Here is an 18608-nt window from a genome sequence, read left to right as displayed (position 1 = left end):
AGATTTTCCATCAAGATTCTGTTTACGTTTGTTAGGCAACCACGCATACAGTTTGATCTCTAAATTTTTTTTTTTCATCTTTTCCATCCTAATTTAATGTCGTTATGTGCAGTAGAATTTACTTTTTATTAAGGTTATATTGTAACTGCACAAATTCCTGCACTTTTATTGAACATAAAAGTTTGGTTTAATTATTCATTAGTCCATAGGTTCACAATTAATACCAGTCGTACATCCACTTAAAGCTTTATTAGAAACAAATTAAAAATAATTAACAAACATCCTTTCAGGCTTCCGGCGGTACTTTTGTAGTTTAAGGGAATGACGTTGTTGTCTTCCGAATTGAGCTGGACTGTGGCAATAAAATCCTCGTTCAGTTCTGAAATCAGCGTACTTTTCATTTTCGTGCTAAAAGCCACCTGGACACAGTACCTGCTCCTGCAGTTGCAAACCTTAAAATGGGGCTCGGTTTGGACCAGCCGTATCTGTTTCTCGACACTAGCAGTACCTCGTAGATGGTTCTGTCCTTCAAAGCTCTCAGAGTGTAACTTTTTGAATATACAGTACCGGAACTGTGTTCAGCCGGAATGGTTAGTTTGGTCCATTCGGGTCGGTTCAATCCTCTTCCGGTTTTATACGGTCGAAACCATAGGGAGTATTCGATTACTGGGGTGTAACTGTCCACCTCCCAAATTAGGGTGTGGGTGTTTTTGCTTGTGATGGTATTACTCTGTGCAGTTTTCTTGAAAACCCCCGGGTTTGGCACACCTAGTGAATGAGAGTTTTATTTAAAGCCAATCATACAAAACTGGGGTGGTTTACCGGACAATTGGATGTGTAGTTCACTCTGTCCAAGTTCATTAACTGCCCTACAGGTGTAAATACCAAAATCGCTGCGTTGCACGTTTCTTATTAGTAAAATATGTTTTTCTCCGTCTATTAAGGAGACTACCCTGGTATCTAGTGGTACGACCACCTCTCCTTTAAGCCACGTGACTTTAGCCTACTTTTTTCTTTATTATTTAACTGAAACGCTTTGACTAAGAGACTGACCTGGGGGTCTGCGGATACGCGACATTCCAATTGAGCTCGATGTCCTGGACCTGTATGCACCCAAGACCTAGACGACATCAAATCTGGAGGGTCTGGACGACAATTATAATGGTAGACCGGGTAGTCGTAATATACATACAAATTATACTGAGTTCAATACGAGCAGTGGCGGGTTCGCCCACCCCATTACTGGCGGTACACTCGTACGTTCCTGCCAAGTACCGATCAGAGGCGGTGAAGACCAGAACCTCCCTGTGGTCGAGCAGCTTTAATTCCTCACCCTTATATATTAAAAAAAAAATTATCTAGTAACTTGTATAGAGTGTAATTAGTACCTTGCTTGTCCAGGTTATTAAGGGGTAAGGTACGCCACTGCCTGTGCAGGACATTCGTACCTCCTCTCCTAGTTTAACTTGAAGAAAGCCAGATTTTGGATAAGGCTCCACAGAGGGAGGATCTGTGTAAAGAGATTTTAAACTTTCTAGATAAGTTTTCTTGTTGACTTACGTAAAACTTCAATGGCGTGTCGTTGCCGTACAACTCCCCAGGGTTCAGGTCTGGAAATCTCGCAGACGTACTCCCCGGTGTCTTCGGGTTGCACCCGTTGAATCTCGATGGAACCGTTATCCCAAAGGGTGTGCCTTAAGGGCGGCTGGTGGGATCGGTTAGCGCTGTCCGCCAAAATATCCTGATTTTTGTACCATTTGACTGAGATGGCGTAGGCTTCGTCTGTAGTATGTTTTTTCTTGCTTACGTACTTTTTTGTGTAAATTTTACTTCTTACCATTTGATAGAGTGTTCAAGTAGCACGGCAACAGCACTGTATTGTTTTCTTTTGCTTTGACCGTAGTCGGAGGACTTAGAAACTCGTTGCAATTCACTAACACAATGAAATACCACACTGGTAAACATTCAACTATACTTAAAGTCATGATGTGTAATATGGGGTGGTGACAGTATACGAAGCCGGTATATTACAGTGTGTATTACACCTAAAAGACGGCAATTTCAAATGATTAGGTCTTGTTAAAGAGCCATTTCAGGTCTACGGCGGGTTCAATTAAGCCACAATTCATACCGGCCTCCATTATATTTCATTATTCGATTAGTGGGGCCCCCATTGTCATGTGTTTTCTTTGTCACGTATAAATCACTGTTTGTAAGGCTCTCATGCGACTAAATTAGGTATGAATGCCTGTGGATTTTTTGTACGATTAGTGAAAAGTGTTAGAGCAGTTCTGGACTTTTGGTGAATGCGCCACTAAGTAAGTTAGTGCAGTATTTGTGTAACTCTGTTCCTAGTTTGTGATTGGTCCAATTATGAGATATTGACATTAATGACTTTACTGCTTATCATTTTGGCTCATAAAGTTCGTTAGCCTGAGTAAATTTTGGTAAACAAATTATTACACAGCTACTGCCATATTATGTCAAGTGTGTGTGTGTTATTGTTGATATTTTTATGGAAGGCTCTTAAGGCGCTAATATAATGCGATGCAATTAAGATTGCCACGCGAGATAACCTAAAATAAAACTGATGCACACCTAAAAAGATTATTCGGTTCTATTGTTCAAGCTCAATCAATGAATTACATTCCTGCTGCACCTGGTATATAACGGTACCAGTGCTGCCATCTGTAAATAGCAAAAGCGTTGTTGATTTAGTAAGTAGTACAAGGTGATTGGTTATATTTTTTGCTCTTATACTTATCTTATCAACTATTGACTTTATCGAAAAATGTCAAATATGAAAGTTTTGATTTACTTTATGGCGACAAACTAGCTATGGATCTCGACGTTTTAGGAAAAAACGCTATAGAGGGTGGTCAAAGGAGAATTTCAAGGGCTACAAATCGATATATTGAACCACTCTGTAACTGTCAAAATGACAGAGTTATGGGCTGTGTGTGTGTTATGGAGTATTTCTCCAATTATAAATTCAGAGTTAAAACTCCAACTCAAATATTTACCCGATTATTGAATTCTCAGTCTATTTACCATTATTAATATGTTTATTATAAGTAATCAAGGCCACAAAAAAGTAAGTTTACACAGTTAGAAGGTTGTAATAAGATGATTGCAACAAATTAATTAAATGTGGCAGCGCCTCTTCCGGAAATTAACTCACCTTGACCCGAATAAATTAATCCAGACTGTAAAAATAGTATTTTTTTAGTGTAAATATTTAAAGTACCACTTTGAATGTAGTGCAAATAGCGTTTAAACCTTGAAAAGGTCAGCTAATGTTAATATAGTCTGTTAATTATCTAGAAAATTTTGAAACGTACACAAAATTTGCATTGTTGCCACAATGTGAAAAAAGAAAATTCCAACAACAATGAAAATCTCAGAAGGTGATTGGTCAAGAAAAAACAGCAAGTTTAAAGCTGCTTTTTTTGAACCAATCACAAACCACCGATAATATAATTAATTAATGGTAGAGAAAGACATTTTTAGTATAATATTCATGTAAAACATTCTGTTGGTTACATACAAAACAGTCTTTTCACCTATTGATCAGTGACATCACATGACTGCGTCAATCGTACCCAATGAAATATCACGTGACAATTGTCAAATTTAAGTTTGTCTGTTCTAGCGAGGATTAACCGAACACATAAAGTTAAATCATGTTAGGGATCAATAACAGGCCAGGAATCTGAACAATGTAAAAGCCAGCTGCTTGTCTGCAGGTTGTAATGCGTAATGTAATTAGAATTTTGTTTATGTGGGAAAAATAATAAACACTTTGTTGTTTTAATTGATTAATCGGACTGAATTTTGTGCTTAGTTCAATCTTTGTATGGCCCTGACATACACCCTACACCCAGTATCAAGTTTCCCCCTCTATCATGTATGGATCTCTTTAAGTAGCTTTGTCTACCTTCGATGTGTGTGTGTAAAACCAGAATGGTATTACGGTGTAATATTTCATAAGTTATTTTTCTTTCGAGCTGCAGACTGGAAAAAAGAGAACATGTTGTTGGCCTTGAGTGTTGCACATTTTAGTGTCTTTGGAAATGGAGTTTTCACTTCTAGAGTCGCTATTTTAGTTGAAATAACAGCAATAAAAACTATCTAGTTTCTTCCTGGTTTCATCACTGACTAGATTATACCAGTGTGGGTGTTTTCCATAAAGAAACAAACCTTCCGCACAATCAAAATACCGATTTTATTAAGTCACTGCGTATTTATAACGTGACCGATATTTTGTAATGGGGTTTCGTTAAAATCGGATTTGGGTGATTGTTTTGGGGTAAAAACACACAAAGGATGGGGCCATTTATGTTGCACCAGCACGGAATTGAAACGGTTTGGACTAATAATAACGAGAAAACTGTCTGGTCGACGACCTCGTCGGGAAAACTAAATTACGTTAGTAAAAGCGGCAATCCTGCTTATCTTTTTTTGGCACAATTTGTGGAATTATATACTAGACCAGAATAGGCTCTAAAGGATTTTATCTAATTCTATGATAAGAAGATACAGGGTGATAATAATATCTCTTAAACTATTGACTAAAACTGAGTGGTTTGATGTTAAGTTTGAATTTGACAGTTTTCACTTTGACAGCCCGTAGTTCTGTTATTTCGACAGTTACAGGGTGGTTCAATATACCAATTTGTAGCCCTTGAAATTCTTTACAAAGTTATAGTGTTTTCTCTTAAAATGTCGAATAAGTGAGTTACCTATTAACTTTGTAATTGTGTAAATTTACTTTTTTGTAACCTTGTCACTAATCGTGTAAATATTTGTAGAGTTGGAGGCGGCTGCAGCTTTGAGTCACAAATGGGAAAATTGTCTGAGGTAAGTGAATGAGTAAGATGGGAATTTGGCAATACAATTCCTTGTATCGACATACCTGACTAAATGGTGACCTAAAGTTGGTTCTATGACTGAAATATAGTTTATGCATATGCAAAATGGTAGGTTGTCACGTTTATATTAGGCTGAACTAATGAATGCTAATAAGTTAGTTAGTTTGTGGAATTAACGGAACCAAATTTGGTTCTACCAGGAACTCATCAAAGTAAATTTATTGCAGCCACGACAATTGCATACAAATTTTGCATTTTGGTTGGTAAAAGTTGCATTAAGGCCAATACAATCATTTATCAACAAAATAATAAACAAAACAATCAAAAGATTTAATTGTTGTTAACAGTGGGCCAATAGGTCAATAAAACCGTTTAGATTAAGTTATCTATGTGTCACTGTGCCACTATCATCATTGAAACTCTCTCACAATGCCGGTTCTTTTCAAATGATCGATTTTCTAGGCTAGCATCCAGTAGACCGTTCTCGTTTCTCTGCTTTTAATAAAATCAGGATATCTGGCGCCTTAAAACTGCTTCAGGGGTGGATTTAGCGCCATTGACTAGGAAAATCGTCAATGTTGCCAAAACTGTCCAGTTTCACCTTCAGCACAAAAGAATTTGATGTGCATTTTGATATGAACTGGCGTCATCGCTTGGAGGTTTATATTACAGATTCTGGTCGCATTCCAATGACACATTTCTAGGATAATAAGCCGCATTTATAAGGCAATACGCGATTCCTGATGATGTAACATCACAGTGATGATTAAAGAGGGTATTGAATGGTAATTGGTCGTGCCTGTAATGAATGAATCATATGGGAAACTAAAATGGCTGCTTACTTCCTTGCTTCTTAAAATCTGATTATTTCCGGAAACTCTGTATCTCTGACCGTTTTTGTGACACCCTGTAGAGTCTAATAAAAACGCGTTGCAACTTGAGTTTATCTTCGCGCGGGTTATAAATAAATTAGATGCAACCTGACATTTTTGACCCGGAAACGTGACTCTGCCACACCAGGAATGCTGTTTTCGGTGGCTCAGATATTACATAATATACGGGGAATGCTCAAAAAGTTACTTCTGTCAAGATGTACGTAAAATTGCGGTAATATCGTATAAACGTGCATAGCCTGTTTGACAGATGACACTAGTGACAGAACTGTCAAATGGCCCTGTTCAAACAATAAATAAACACAAACAAAAATTACATTATTTATTACGTTTCTTTATTTTTGATAGTTAACATTTCTAAACAGAATTTCAATACAATTATTATACAGGTGTGGTAAATCCAAAAGCGACCATAGGAAAACCGTGTAACGGACAGAGAAACGTAGGTAATTGCATGCGCGGGAGAAAGACAGAAAATTAAAAAAATATCAAGTAGGCCATATTTTTAGCGCGCTGTTGCCAAACTGTTGCGCGCTGTTTGTCGAGGTTATTGAATACTTACGGCGTTTGGCAACAGCGCGCTAAAAATATGGCCTACTTGATATTTTTTTCGTTTTCGGTCTTTCTCCCGCGCATGCAATTACCTACGTTTCTCTGTCCGTTACACGGTTTTCCTATGGTCGCTTTTGGATTTACCACACCTGTATAATGTCAGAATAAGTGCAAATGACAACAATTATTCAAGACGTCCATATCAATAACCGCTTATTGACATTTAACACCTGACAAGGCTCAACTCTGTCAAACTGTCAAAATGTGTTGACAGTCACGTGACCCTAATGAATACAGTTTTGAAATTGAAAATTTTCTGGCCCAGCAAATTCCAAGTTCAAATTAGTAAAGAAATTGTCACGTCACACACAAAAAATATGAAAAAATTCAGAACCTTCCACTTCAGCCAAGCGTAACTTGGTTATTTGGAAAAATATGAAACAACTGTAATAGGGGAAAGTTGTAGGGAATTTCACCCTTTACCAGATTGCATTAGGACACTCTGGCCCTAAAGGGTCTTCTCAGAGAGATATTTCCTAAAAACTGTATCAAAGTACAAAAAAGTGCTTTAAAAAATAAACCAGTTCAATTAAAGTAAATGGGAGTTCTATGTTGTTTTCCAATTTAACTCCAGAGTGTGAGAGTGAATATGTACAAGTTGTCATTTCAAAACCATCGAATTTGAGTCACCCTGTATATGCAGTTCTGGTGGGGGTTAATGTTGGATAAGGGATAAAAGTACAAGTATTAATACAATTGTCTTTAAATCCCCTTTTGGTGACTGAGTCATTTCTTAGTCACTATTGTAAGAGGGTGGCACTGGGCAACCATCAACTATTCTATTAATTAATACAAAAAAAACAATTGTTACAATAATACCGTGTGGGATCAAAAAAGTACTTTCTTTCATTCATAAAGCAGTTGAGTCTGGTAGTTATCGGTCAGTCGAGATCTCAAAAACGTGTTTTCCTGCAAACATCCGAAGGTCTCGGTGCAACTATGTAAATGTACTCCTTCAGCAAAACCGGTAATTTTGTGCCAGCTTGCTGGTATAATTATTGCGAGAGGTAATGGATTTTACCCGAAAGTCGTTCAGCTAATTAAAACCAATTGATTTTAATCAATCACTATTATTATTAAGAGTCTCATAGAGCAATGACATTGCTCTTGAACGGCAGTTAATTGATGCGTTCGATAATACAGGGGGTGATTCAATATTTTGTTATTTCGGTTGAGAAACAATAATGAGGCTCATAAATTATCTTATTAAGATACAGAGTGTCCACAATAAAAAAAGAGGGTCAAGGCAAATGAACAAACAATTACATCACTTAACAATTATAAATTGTTAATGGGTGGATTGTTTAATTTGCGTGACCGTTTTATGAGTTTGTGACTCAATCGTCCATAATAATTTAATAATAACATATACAGGATGTTTTTTTTTGTCGTGTGCAACTGGATTGACGAGCCTGTTTTCCATTAAATCAGTCAATGCCACTAAACTATTAGAGAGATATAAAAAGCGTAATGAAAATATTTGAAATACACTCTTTACGTCATCTGGGCAGCTATTTCGGTTCTGATAAGGAACCGAAATTAGAACAAACTTCCATCTGCATTTTCTTCTGGTAAATTTAAGCCCCTAACCTAAATCCACAGTACAATGTAAAGGCAGAGATTAGAGATAACGCAGGCAGAGAACATCTGTTTGGCAAAAAGTGGGTAAAGCTTCCAGACTGAATAAAACGAGACTATAAAGGCAGTAATTTAATACCCCCATAATAATAAACAAAAATGTCATTCCCATTATACAAGAAGCATTTAACCTTCGGTTTAATTTCGTGGCACGCCACTGGTTTGTACCAGTGCTGTTCTGGAAAACATGGAGCGAGCAGAGCGTTTTAGACGTCACGATGACGTAATTTAGCAAAATCATAATTTGAACAACTGTCAAATTACGTCATTGTGACGTCAAAAAAGCTCTGCTCGTGAAAACGAAATGCGTACTCTGCGAGGCGTACTGATTGTAAGGGGTGTTCAATAATTGTTATGGTCGTAGTTGGCTGTGGTTGTAATAAACGACGTGCGTAAATTTCAATATGGCGGAGCACTTGATGACGTAACCGCCACGGGAAAAAATATGAACCATAGTTGGCTGCGGTTCTAGTATATGGTTTGAAATGACAGCTGTCATATAATAATTGTTTGCAACGTTATCTAAGACATGCGCTTTTAGTGACAATTGCCATCCATAGGCGACCTGACCATAACAATTATTGAACACCCGTTATTATGTGGGAAAGGCCGAAACAAGGCTATAGTGACTAATAAGTAATAACAATTAACCAATAAAAATACGATTCTGTCTAGATCCATCATTAAAACTACCATTTAAGGCTGTACTACTTCAGAGTGAAAGTACCCATCAGTTGTCATTACTAATTGTGGTTAATAAAGGCCACCAGCATTTATTGATGAAAAGTTTCGTAGAAATGGGGTCTGGCAGGGTGCTAAGGGCCAGCTGATTTTTGGGTTGTTGTTTAGAATGTACATGCGATCACCTACACCACGTGTGCCTAAGCACACCTTTCGGGTGGTTTTTCAAACCAGTGGCGTAACAAAATTAAAATGACTGATGCAGACGGTTTCAAAGATCGTCGTTTGTTGATTTAATTGAGCGTAGAATTAAAATTGTCTGGGTGGCAGGGCCACTGACCCAAGTTGCAAAGGTCTGTTCACAGAAAGCATCTTCAACTAGTAATCAAAGAAATAGATCCGTTGGCCATAAGTAAGAAAGGGCCTTCTTAAGGAGTTACAAAGACAAACTCCAGTTTGACTCAGCCTAGCTCCGTTATTTAGGGAGCTACAGAAAACTATAAAGAATGAAAGTTATAGGCAATTTCATCCTCTACAAGATTGTATTAAAGTGTTTTTGGTCTTAAGGGTCTCATTAAGGAGTTACAAGGTCAAAAAGTAACTGGGTTTTGACTGAACGAAAGTTGTTTGAGTTGGAAACCAAAATCTGGAATTGCCTCCTCCGACCTATTCTAAAACATGACTGACAATTGATTGGTTGTCTTACAACTGACCTGAATATTTTTGACCAATTGGTGAAAACTGAAAATCACCTCTAAAACGCTGATGTTTTTTCAATTAATTCCCGCGGACACAAGCATACAAACACCAGTGCGAAAATAGCACCTCAATATAATTATGTAGGTCAGCGTGTTCAAACAATTCGAAATTCTTAGTTGATGTTCTGTTATTTAGCCAATCATACACTGAACTGCAGGCGGACGTGACGTTTTTTTACACCCTTTCCGGAAGCCGGAAGTGGCCCATGAAAACGCTATTTACACGGAAATAGATGAACCGTGAAAAAAAACTTTTTGGTTGGAACGCATCTGTCTCGATTCGATGTGTGGAATGCACTTGCATTTCAATTATAGGTAATTGCCAGTTTGGTAAACAGAGAAGCGGAAGTTGTTAAATGAAGTTGCACCTCTCTGTTACATTGAGTTGATTAAATTTTTTGGTTACGTTACTACCCTTTGTCATATTTCATCAAAACATAATAAAGTTTTCTTACACGCCATTAATTGAGTCATAAAAGTAGAACTTTCCATAAACGTCCCATAAAACTTTATGTATCCTGTCTTCTTTCTTTTGTCGAAAATACCGAAATATCATGTGATATTATATTAACGTAGTTATTTACGATTTACAATAACCTTGGTGCAATACTTTCTTTCTACTATTTCCAAATGTCTTTCGGAAATTATCACGATTCAGTCTCGATTTAAACCGATGATTTACAATGGTTTTATTTATGTTGGCATAATCAGGCCAGCGCATTAAATCCATCATCCAGAACGACTTTCAATTAACTGGAGAGTAATATGGTGATGATGTAACGCGCCTTTGAATATTATTATTGATAAACAGACGTGGATCATTCTAAAGGTTTTTTAACAGTTTTGTTGTAAACCGTATGCCACCCATTAACTTTTCGTAAAAATCTGGGTTTGGGGGAGAGTTGGGCAAAAATGAACGTCACCACTGAATTCCCCATCTTCGATTTAGTAGAAAACGAGTACAAACTTGATTTTTTACGAAAATGTCAAAATGACGCTTGTGGAGGCCATTTGCAATTTCCGCCATTTTGGATCGAAATAGCATAGGGTTGATGATACTCGTTTTCGACTAATTCGGGGTCAAGGAATCCATTTCTGCAGTCAGTCAGTCTGTATCTGTCACTCAGTTTAAAAAGATTGTCTTTTTATAAAAAAATTGGGTTTAAATACAAATTGTGAAAAAATGAACGTCACCACTAAATTCCTCATCCTCGATATAGTAGAAAACGAGTACAAACTTGATTTTTTACGAAAATTTCAAAATGACGCTTGTGGAGGCCATTTGGACTTTCCGCCATTTTGGATCGAAATAGCATAGGGTAGATGGTACTCGTTTTCGACTAACTTGGGGTCAAAGAATCCATTTCTGTAGTCAGTTTGTTACTCGGTTCGAGAAACTTCAAAAAATTTCTTAAACACTGCTAAAAAACAATGAAAACTGCCTTGAAGTATTAAAATTTGACTTCCAAGACACTTATCAAGTGATTTGACTTAAATTTCAACAGTTGTAAAGCAAAAATTGACCCAAACACTGCAAAATTGAGTCAAAAACATTGAAAACTTAAAATTAGACTTTCAAGACACTTTTCAAGTGGTTTGACTTAAATTTCAGCAGTAGTAGAGTGGAATTAGACTTGAACACTGCAAAATTGAGTCAAAAACAATAAAAGTTCTCCTGGAAACTTTGAATTGAACTTTCAAGGCTTTTGACTTAAATTTCAACAGTTGTAAAGCAAAAATTGACTTAAGCACTACAAAACTGAGTCAAAAACAATGAAAATTAACTTGAAACTAGACACTTTTAAAGTTTTAAAATTTAAAATAAAACTTTTTTAAGGTTTTTGACCTAAACGTACAGTGGACTGAAACTGACTACACAATCGGCCCTTCCTTAAAGCGTAAAGTACCATTGAACTATCAAGCATTAACACGAAATGGGCCCTTCTTTCCATTTAAATTTGCCGCATCGAGCAGTGCAATCAATGAAATTACCGATAGCTTTCTGGGTGTTCCAAACAATACAAAAGATGTCTTTGTTTCGTGGTTTTTGACGTATTTGAAGATGAAAACACTGAAATAACCCGATGACGACATCATTACAACTATTCCTGGCTCGATCCAGATGTATTCTCATTTCTGCAACTGGAAAGTTTTATGGAAAACATTTTTGGCAAAGTGTCAAACTGTTATAAAGTTTAATATTTAGTAAGATAAACTCTTGGTTATTTGAGGATTTACAAGGAAGTTTAAATTGGGACCATATTTTGTAAGTAGATTTTGTTCTTTTTGCTAATTTGTGGCATATATTGAGGTTTTAGCTAAAAATTTAGTAAAAATAACAAACATTTATCTACAATACAAGGTGAACAGTCTCTGTTCCGTACTTGATACGTCCTCACATGATATCATTGCCGTTTTCAAATCGATGGTCACGTGTCAAATGATCTCACCTTTTAATGGATTGGTGTTATTTTCATGGCCCTCTTTGTTTTGATGATATAAATGCACCGCCTACTAAGCCTTAATTTTCGTTTTGTAAATAATCAATATCATTGTCCAGGCAGCTGTCATAGAGATGTCACACATTATCTTCTTTTATAGCTTTACGGTGCGAATTTTGACAGCTGACAAAACTGTCAGTCTAGTCATGTAAATATGCCACGTTGGCTTGTACCAAACCAAAATTAATAACAATCTTCGAGTAAAAAGTATCAGGAGGTGACAATACAGGGTGGTCCACGAGGAACCACCGCGATCCATTATGCAACCCTGTATATTATTATATTTTTAGATTCTGCCAACGATTTCAAGTATGTTTCCTGTATGATAACCTATATCTATCCGGAACGGTTTTCGAGATATTGACGTATGAAAAATGACATTTTCATAGCTTCTAAGTTAGAGCAAAATTTCAATTTTTGATACCTGTCAAAACTTGACGGTTCAGTGTGAAAACGTCTTTTTTCAAACGTCAACATTTAGAAAACAGTTGCACTTAGATATAGGTTATGATACGTGAAACGTGCTTTAAATCTTTAGGAGAATTTTCAAAAAAGTTTTCTTTTGTAGTATTTTTGAAATATCGTTCCCGCTGGGACACCCTGTATACCCCGTTTATGCATTAAACGACCAAAACGGAAGTCGCCATCTTTGTTCCCGACATCGCCTACTGCGCAAATGAATGAAACGTCCGAAGTTAGTCGTTAAACAGTTTTGTTGGTAAGTTATTTAAAAACCGCAAAATTTGTTGTTTTGCAAACTTAAATTAGTTGAATTATTATTGACAAGTGATTTTCTGACAGTTTACGGCCGCCATACTGAACGATTTTCACGTCTCCCACTTTGGTTGCCATTGCTCTTTGCTGTCATATTTTTTAATTCGTTTGATAACAATAAACAGTCACGTGATCTTTTTCACGGTATTGCGACCAGAACAGTCCACGCCCTCACGATTTTCGTGTAATCGTATGCACATCAGTCCGTGTGCATACGAAATTATTTATACAGGGCGGAAGCGATCCAAATTTAATTTACCGTTAGACGGTAAAAAAACTGGTCTGACCATTGTGAATCATAAAAAGGTAAAAATTCATTTATGTGCATACGTCATGCTTTAATAATAATCATGTCTAGTATCGCACAGTAAAATAAACAAATACGAAAGTTTATTATAAAAGCCAAAAGGTGGTTTATTGCAGATCAGCTGTTAAAACAGTTTGGTTGTATCTAGTTTGCTTTTCTGTGAATGCGAGAGCAGATGCAGTTTGATCGCATACCGAGAAAATGTTATTCAGATATGTCAGAAAATACCGGAGTCCTTCACTTTCTGTTATATTAAGTCGACAATAAAAATAGAAACCATTAATCACCATAACAATTCTTAATGCACTGGGTGGGTTGATCAATATGCAAAAGCTCCCTTCTATATTATATATCTTCTGGGTTTGCGAAAGGAAAAGACGTTCGTGGTTGCCGGGGCAACTACACGGATGGAATGCTAAAGAAGGCGTACGTACTCGTCCTCGTTCGTTTGAATAATAATCGAGGTGCTCGAACTGATCCATCACTCAACATTATTGTTCTCACGAAAGTGGAAGTGGTTTAAAAATATCATTGGCACCTTTTCGGAAATTTCACTTTTATACTTCAATGAACGTAACGTCCGTCAATCTGCCGGATGTGACGTAATTTGACAGATGAGCACAAGATCAAGTGGTTGTAGGCATTTATATTGGCCGCATTTTCTGACGTCACAATGACGTAATTTGACAGTTGGTCAAATAATGATTTTGCTAAATTACGTCATCGGGACGTCAAAAACGCTCGGCCACCCTGATTATTACAACATTAGTTGCACGTCATAATACGGGTGATTCTATTGGCCAACTTCTCGGATGTTGTCGTCTGTGCTCGGCACTATATCGGCCGATGCACGTCATTGACGTTTAACGCCACCACGTTGCCAAATGTTTTTTTTTATCTTGAATTTTACATCAATTTTGTATTTATTTATTTTTTATGTAGAAGTTGACACAGTTTTTTTAACAGAAAGATTCAAAAAACGATATTAAAGCAGGGAAAAGCTGCTGGCTTTGTTTACCTAAAGCCATGTTCATTAACATAACTCACAACTGTTTGAGGGCTTCTAGTGACTTCCTTAAGGATCAGAAAACAGTTTTGGAGCCACTAATACTATTCTAATGTTACTGAAATTAAAATACTGTTTGAAAGCTTCTAGTAACTTCTTTAAGTATCAGAAGACAGTTTTGGAGCCACTATTAACATTTTAATGTTACTACCTTACTTTGGGACACCCTGTACGAGAGCGATTCGTTTGATGTATCGGAAATTTGGTCCACCCTGTCCAACCAATTGCCAAATAACTATTCGGTTTTAATAATCCTGCAGATAGAAACCATTCCAAAGCATTTTTACTGCTGGCATAAATCACCGTATGTTTTGGCAAATGTAAGGCGCTTTTTTTGATTAATGGTCCTGAAAAGTAATGGCCACAGTGTTGCAAAATGCTCAATAAACAACTATTCCAGTGGGAATCAAATTTCCAACGTAAATACAAACAACCCCGCCTCAAAACCGACAAGAAAAAACAAACTGTTAACAAGGGTGTTAAGAACAAGTTACTTTGTCGGTAAAAGTCAATTTTGACACCCGGTATCCGTGAAATTTGGGGGTGCGGCTGAGCCGAAAGACAAATAAATCATTTGACGTGGGGTTAACGGAACATTCGGTGGCTCCGAGTGTAGCAGACTTGACTCCTGGGGGTGCCCTTAGCTCCAGGTTCAACGCCCTGATGATGTTTTTGTTTATACTGTCGTAAACTCGAAAACGTAGTATAAGATTTGGGTTAGAACTAGTTTTACAACTGAATGTAAGTAAGAACCAAAATCGCTTATCATCTATTTTAATTTCTACGGCAAATTCCGTTTAGAGATCAATTTATTTTATAGTATTATCGACCTTACTGAAAGCCTAAAAGCAGTGTTGCCAAGTCAAAATATTTAATGGCGGTAGAGTAATCAGTCGAAAAATGGTAGATCAAAACAAATTCATTCATTCATTTTACCTTATTATACAGGGTGTTATTTGATCCTGATTTTTGCAACTTCTAGAGCATGGTTTAAGAGTTGTGACGTTAGTGACAGTTGTCACGTGATTGCAGAACACTATTTAGTTAGACGGACGGTCACGTGACAATTGTCAAAATAATTGTAATGAATCTCAAAAATTCGTCATATCGAATATTACAAGAAAATTTTTGTAAACCCTGATTTTTACAACTTTTGACACAGTTTGACAGTTTTGACGTTACTGGCAGGTGTCACGTGATTGTAGAACACTATTTAGCTAGATGACCATGTGACAATTGTCAAAATAACTGCCATAATTCTCACAAACACGTTTTATATCAGATACTGCAAGAAAACGTTTGTAAACCTTGATTTTTGCAACCTTTGAACACAGTTTGACAGTTTCGACGTTAGTGGCAGTTGTCACGTGATTTCAGAACACTATTTAGCTAGACGGTCACGTGACAATTGTCAAAATAATTGCCATAATTCTCAAAAAATCGTCTTGTTTCGAAACATGTGTCAAAATGTAATTCGTGCAAATTCTAGTCAAATTTTGACATTACTGACAGGCATAACATGGTTTTAGAGGATAATTTGGGGTTTTAATGGTAGACCTGGCAACATTGCCTGTAAACTTCATCGCTGCCTTTGAAGCCCTAAAAAGGTTTGTTATTTTATATGGGACACACTGTATATTTTAGGGAATACTTAAAATTCTAGACAATTTTCTGTCAAAATTTGCAAATCGGTTGAAAACCCATTTCATTGGCTATCCATCGACATCGCCTGTCAAATTACGTCACATCCATGTTTGTTTATGCAACTCAACGTGCAACAACATTATTTTGTAACATACAGGGTGTTTAATAAAATTATCTTTTGTTAACTGAATTCCAACTATACAGGGTGTCATAAGCTTGACAGTCTAAAACAAACCTCTGGTATAGTTAATTCAAAAACTTTACCGGTACACTTTGGAATGCATTTACGTGCATCGATTGAAAATATGTGAAAAAGGCATTGTTGCACGTTTTACAATTTATGATTAATTCAACGAATTATGTAAGAAAATTAGATGGTTCGATACATAAGTACAAGTGGTAAAGATGCGAGAAAAGTCAGTGACATTACACAGGATGTGTTTGTCATCTCTGCTCCATAAATTTTACGATTTTAAACACATTTTGCACAGAGAACGAGGCCAGTCGAGGTATAAAGTAACACAAATTAGTCGAAAATCTTCAGAAACTCATTTTCATGCTATCTGTTCTAGTATACAGTAGAAAAAAATTTTGATATACAGGGTGTCCCAAAATATGACATTTTCAAATGAGAACAATGGATTCTACGTAAATTTCTGTTTAGATAATTCATTAGTATACGGGGTGTCCCAAATTTGAGAAACAAACTAATTTCTTAAATAAGATGACTGAAAAATTAGGAATTTAGTTTAATAATTTTTTTTAAATTAAATGTTTTAATTACCGTAACACTTCGACACAAATCGACATAAAATTTTTTTGCTAAAAAAGTGTTATTTTTGAAAATGAATATCTCGGTAACAGACAGAGCTAGAGAGGTCATTTTTGGCTCATTTTGCAGTATTTTTTATCCTTTTTCTATTTTGCGTTTTAGTGAAAGATAATTCCGTGAATTTTAACGGAATTTACTCCAAACTTTACGAACACACTGTATGATACAGTAAACAGACGGAGACGACGAAAATCACGTTCAGGCATCTTCAAAGTGTAATGAACTTGTCGCGGAAACGAATCCAAAGCCAGTTAATTTACTTTTCTTATACAGCAAGATGTGAGCTTTGTTCTAGATAAAATGCGAGAGTAAATATTTGAAAGATTCGACATAAATCAACTTCAAACTTGGCTTGTTATCTGGCAGAAAAATGCACAAGAATTATGTTTTACGCTGTGGCAAGTTGACGTGTGTGTTTTCGAGATACCGAGGCCCCGGTAATAAATCACAGAAATCTGTAGTGGACTCTTTAAGACCTAAAATAACCTCCATAAGAGATGATTTAGAGTAATTTTAGACGCGACCCTGCCCAGAAAGGCAAACAGATCAATACCAGTTTTTAGACCAGATATACAGGATTCTCTCTTGAATGAATGGAAATTGTATCGATCGTTTTCTTATCAACCATTGAACTATTAATGTGGCTCCTTCAAACAAACTTTGGATAACGATATCACCTAAACAAACTATTTCGGTAGGAATAACCTACCTCATATGGATCCAAGTTTACTAAATCCCACAAGAACGAATGTTATTGGTCGATTTCGATTGTTTACCAACAGTCTGGCTCACCCTGTATTTAAAATCAAAAATTTGCACGTTTTGTTTAATTTGTCAGCGTTTTAGGACACTTTTTTGCTTTGATAACCACTTAGAGCAATATATTATTGAAAATTTCCTTAAATTACCAAAATTGCACTTTTTACCAAAACTGTCATTTTTTCAATTTCTGAATCCTTTTAAATGTGTCGAACCAACCATACAAGATACTGCCAACCCAACGTAAGAAATTGTGACGTCAACGCTAATTTAGTTTGATTTCTGCTGTATTCCGTCGAGAAATTCTTCTTGACAGAAGAAAAAAGACATTTTAACGACCACCAGGTGAATTTGTAGGTTAATTATCAATAGGCGGCACACCGTCTGAGCAAATTTAAAAAAATCCAGTTACTTTAAGAATTCTAGAAGTGAAATCAAATTCACAGAAGCTACAGTCTGTTAACTACAAGAATGCTTGGTCCTTGTATTGGTGGTTGCATAGTGGCGTCACCGCAACTTTGTCTTTGACAAACTATAGCAATTATAGGCTCGTAAATGAATCGATCGTGTAAACAGGACCTAAAGGCCGCGATGTAAATTTAGCCAGTTTATTTTTGGCGGCAAATTTTGTCAGTGACATAATCCCAGTTTCTGGAAGACAGGAAACTGCAGGAATAGCAATACTGAACGACTTTCAACTGTTTGTTGTCTATACAGGGTGACCTAGAATCTTTTGTGTGACTCAAAATTACTATGTAATTTAAATATTTGACTTTTGTGTAATATAACCAGCTTTTAAAACCTATATTGACTTTGTTGTTATCTAATAACGGGTTAATTTATGCAAACATACAAATCTCGTACTATTATGATGAAATGTGTTTGTAAAGTTATTTAAGTCATAAATTTGACCTTTTTAACATTAAATTCCAATTATACGAAGCAATAACAATTTATGTAGTTTATACACCCTGTATACTGACCTTCAATATTGTTGAAATTCAATTTGTTTGAATTAAATCTAAATGCATTTCATAGCTACTTAATGCGTCAGCCATTTGCAATTTTGATTAACGTGCATAAAATGTGTTGTCTACTCCACTGACTCTTATGTATACAGGGTGGCACAAATTTTGTAATTAAGAGAAATGATTTAAATAAATTACATGAACTTTTTTGAATGATTGTAACTTTTTTATTTGAACTCTTAGAGATTTTGCTAAAACGCCATTAGAAAGAGGATAAAAAGTACTATAAAATGAGTCAAAACTG

General features: G+C 36.2%; 1 protein-coding gene across 1 annotated transcript; it reads right to left on the bottom strand.

The window, feature by feature from the left end:
- Positions 1-234: 234 nt before the first annotated feature.
- On the bottom strand, positions 235-2216 carry LOC145734402 (limbic system-associated membrane protein-like). The gene is made up of 8 exons (XM_081987721.1): positions 1838-2216; positions 1561-1782; positions 1389-1510; positions 1193-1334; positions 1054-1145; positions 823-1003; positions 433-768; positions 235-379 (listed from the first exon to the last, which is right to left on the bottom strand). The coding sequence occupies exons 1-8, from the start codon at positions 1983-1985 to the stop codon at positions 240-242; spliced, it is 1383 nt and encodes a 460-aa protein (XP_081843847.1). The 5' UTR covers positions 1986-2216; the 3' UTR covers positions 235-239.
- Positions 2217-18608: the final 16392 nt, after the last annotated feature.

This window comes from Ips typographus, linkage group LG10 (assembly GCF_016097725.1).
Source record: "Ips typographus isolate SLU linkage group LG10, UJ_Ityp_2.0, whole genome shotgun sequence".
NCBI lineage: Eukaryota > Metazoa > Arthropoda > Insecta > Coleoptera > Curculionidae > Ips > Ips typographus.
This window is presented reverse-complemented; position numbering and strand designations above follow the sequence as displayed.

What these genes read in the sequence shown, in the direction of transcription:
- LOC145734402 (XM_081987721.1), bottom strand. Translation starts at nt 1,985, where the DNA reads ATGACTTTAAGTATAGTTGAATGTTTACCAGTGTGGTATTTCATTGTG. An exon ending in TAATAACCTGGACAAGCAAG is followed by an intron (nt 1,335 to 1,388) that starts GTACTAATTACA and finishes TTAATATATAAG; the next exon opens with GGTGAGGAATTAAAGCTGCT. An exon ending in GCGTATCCGCAGACCCCCAG is followed by an intron (nt 1,004 to 1,053) that starts GTCAGTCTCTTA and finishes AGAAAAAAGTAG; the next exon opens with GCTAAAGTCACGTGGCTTAA.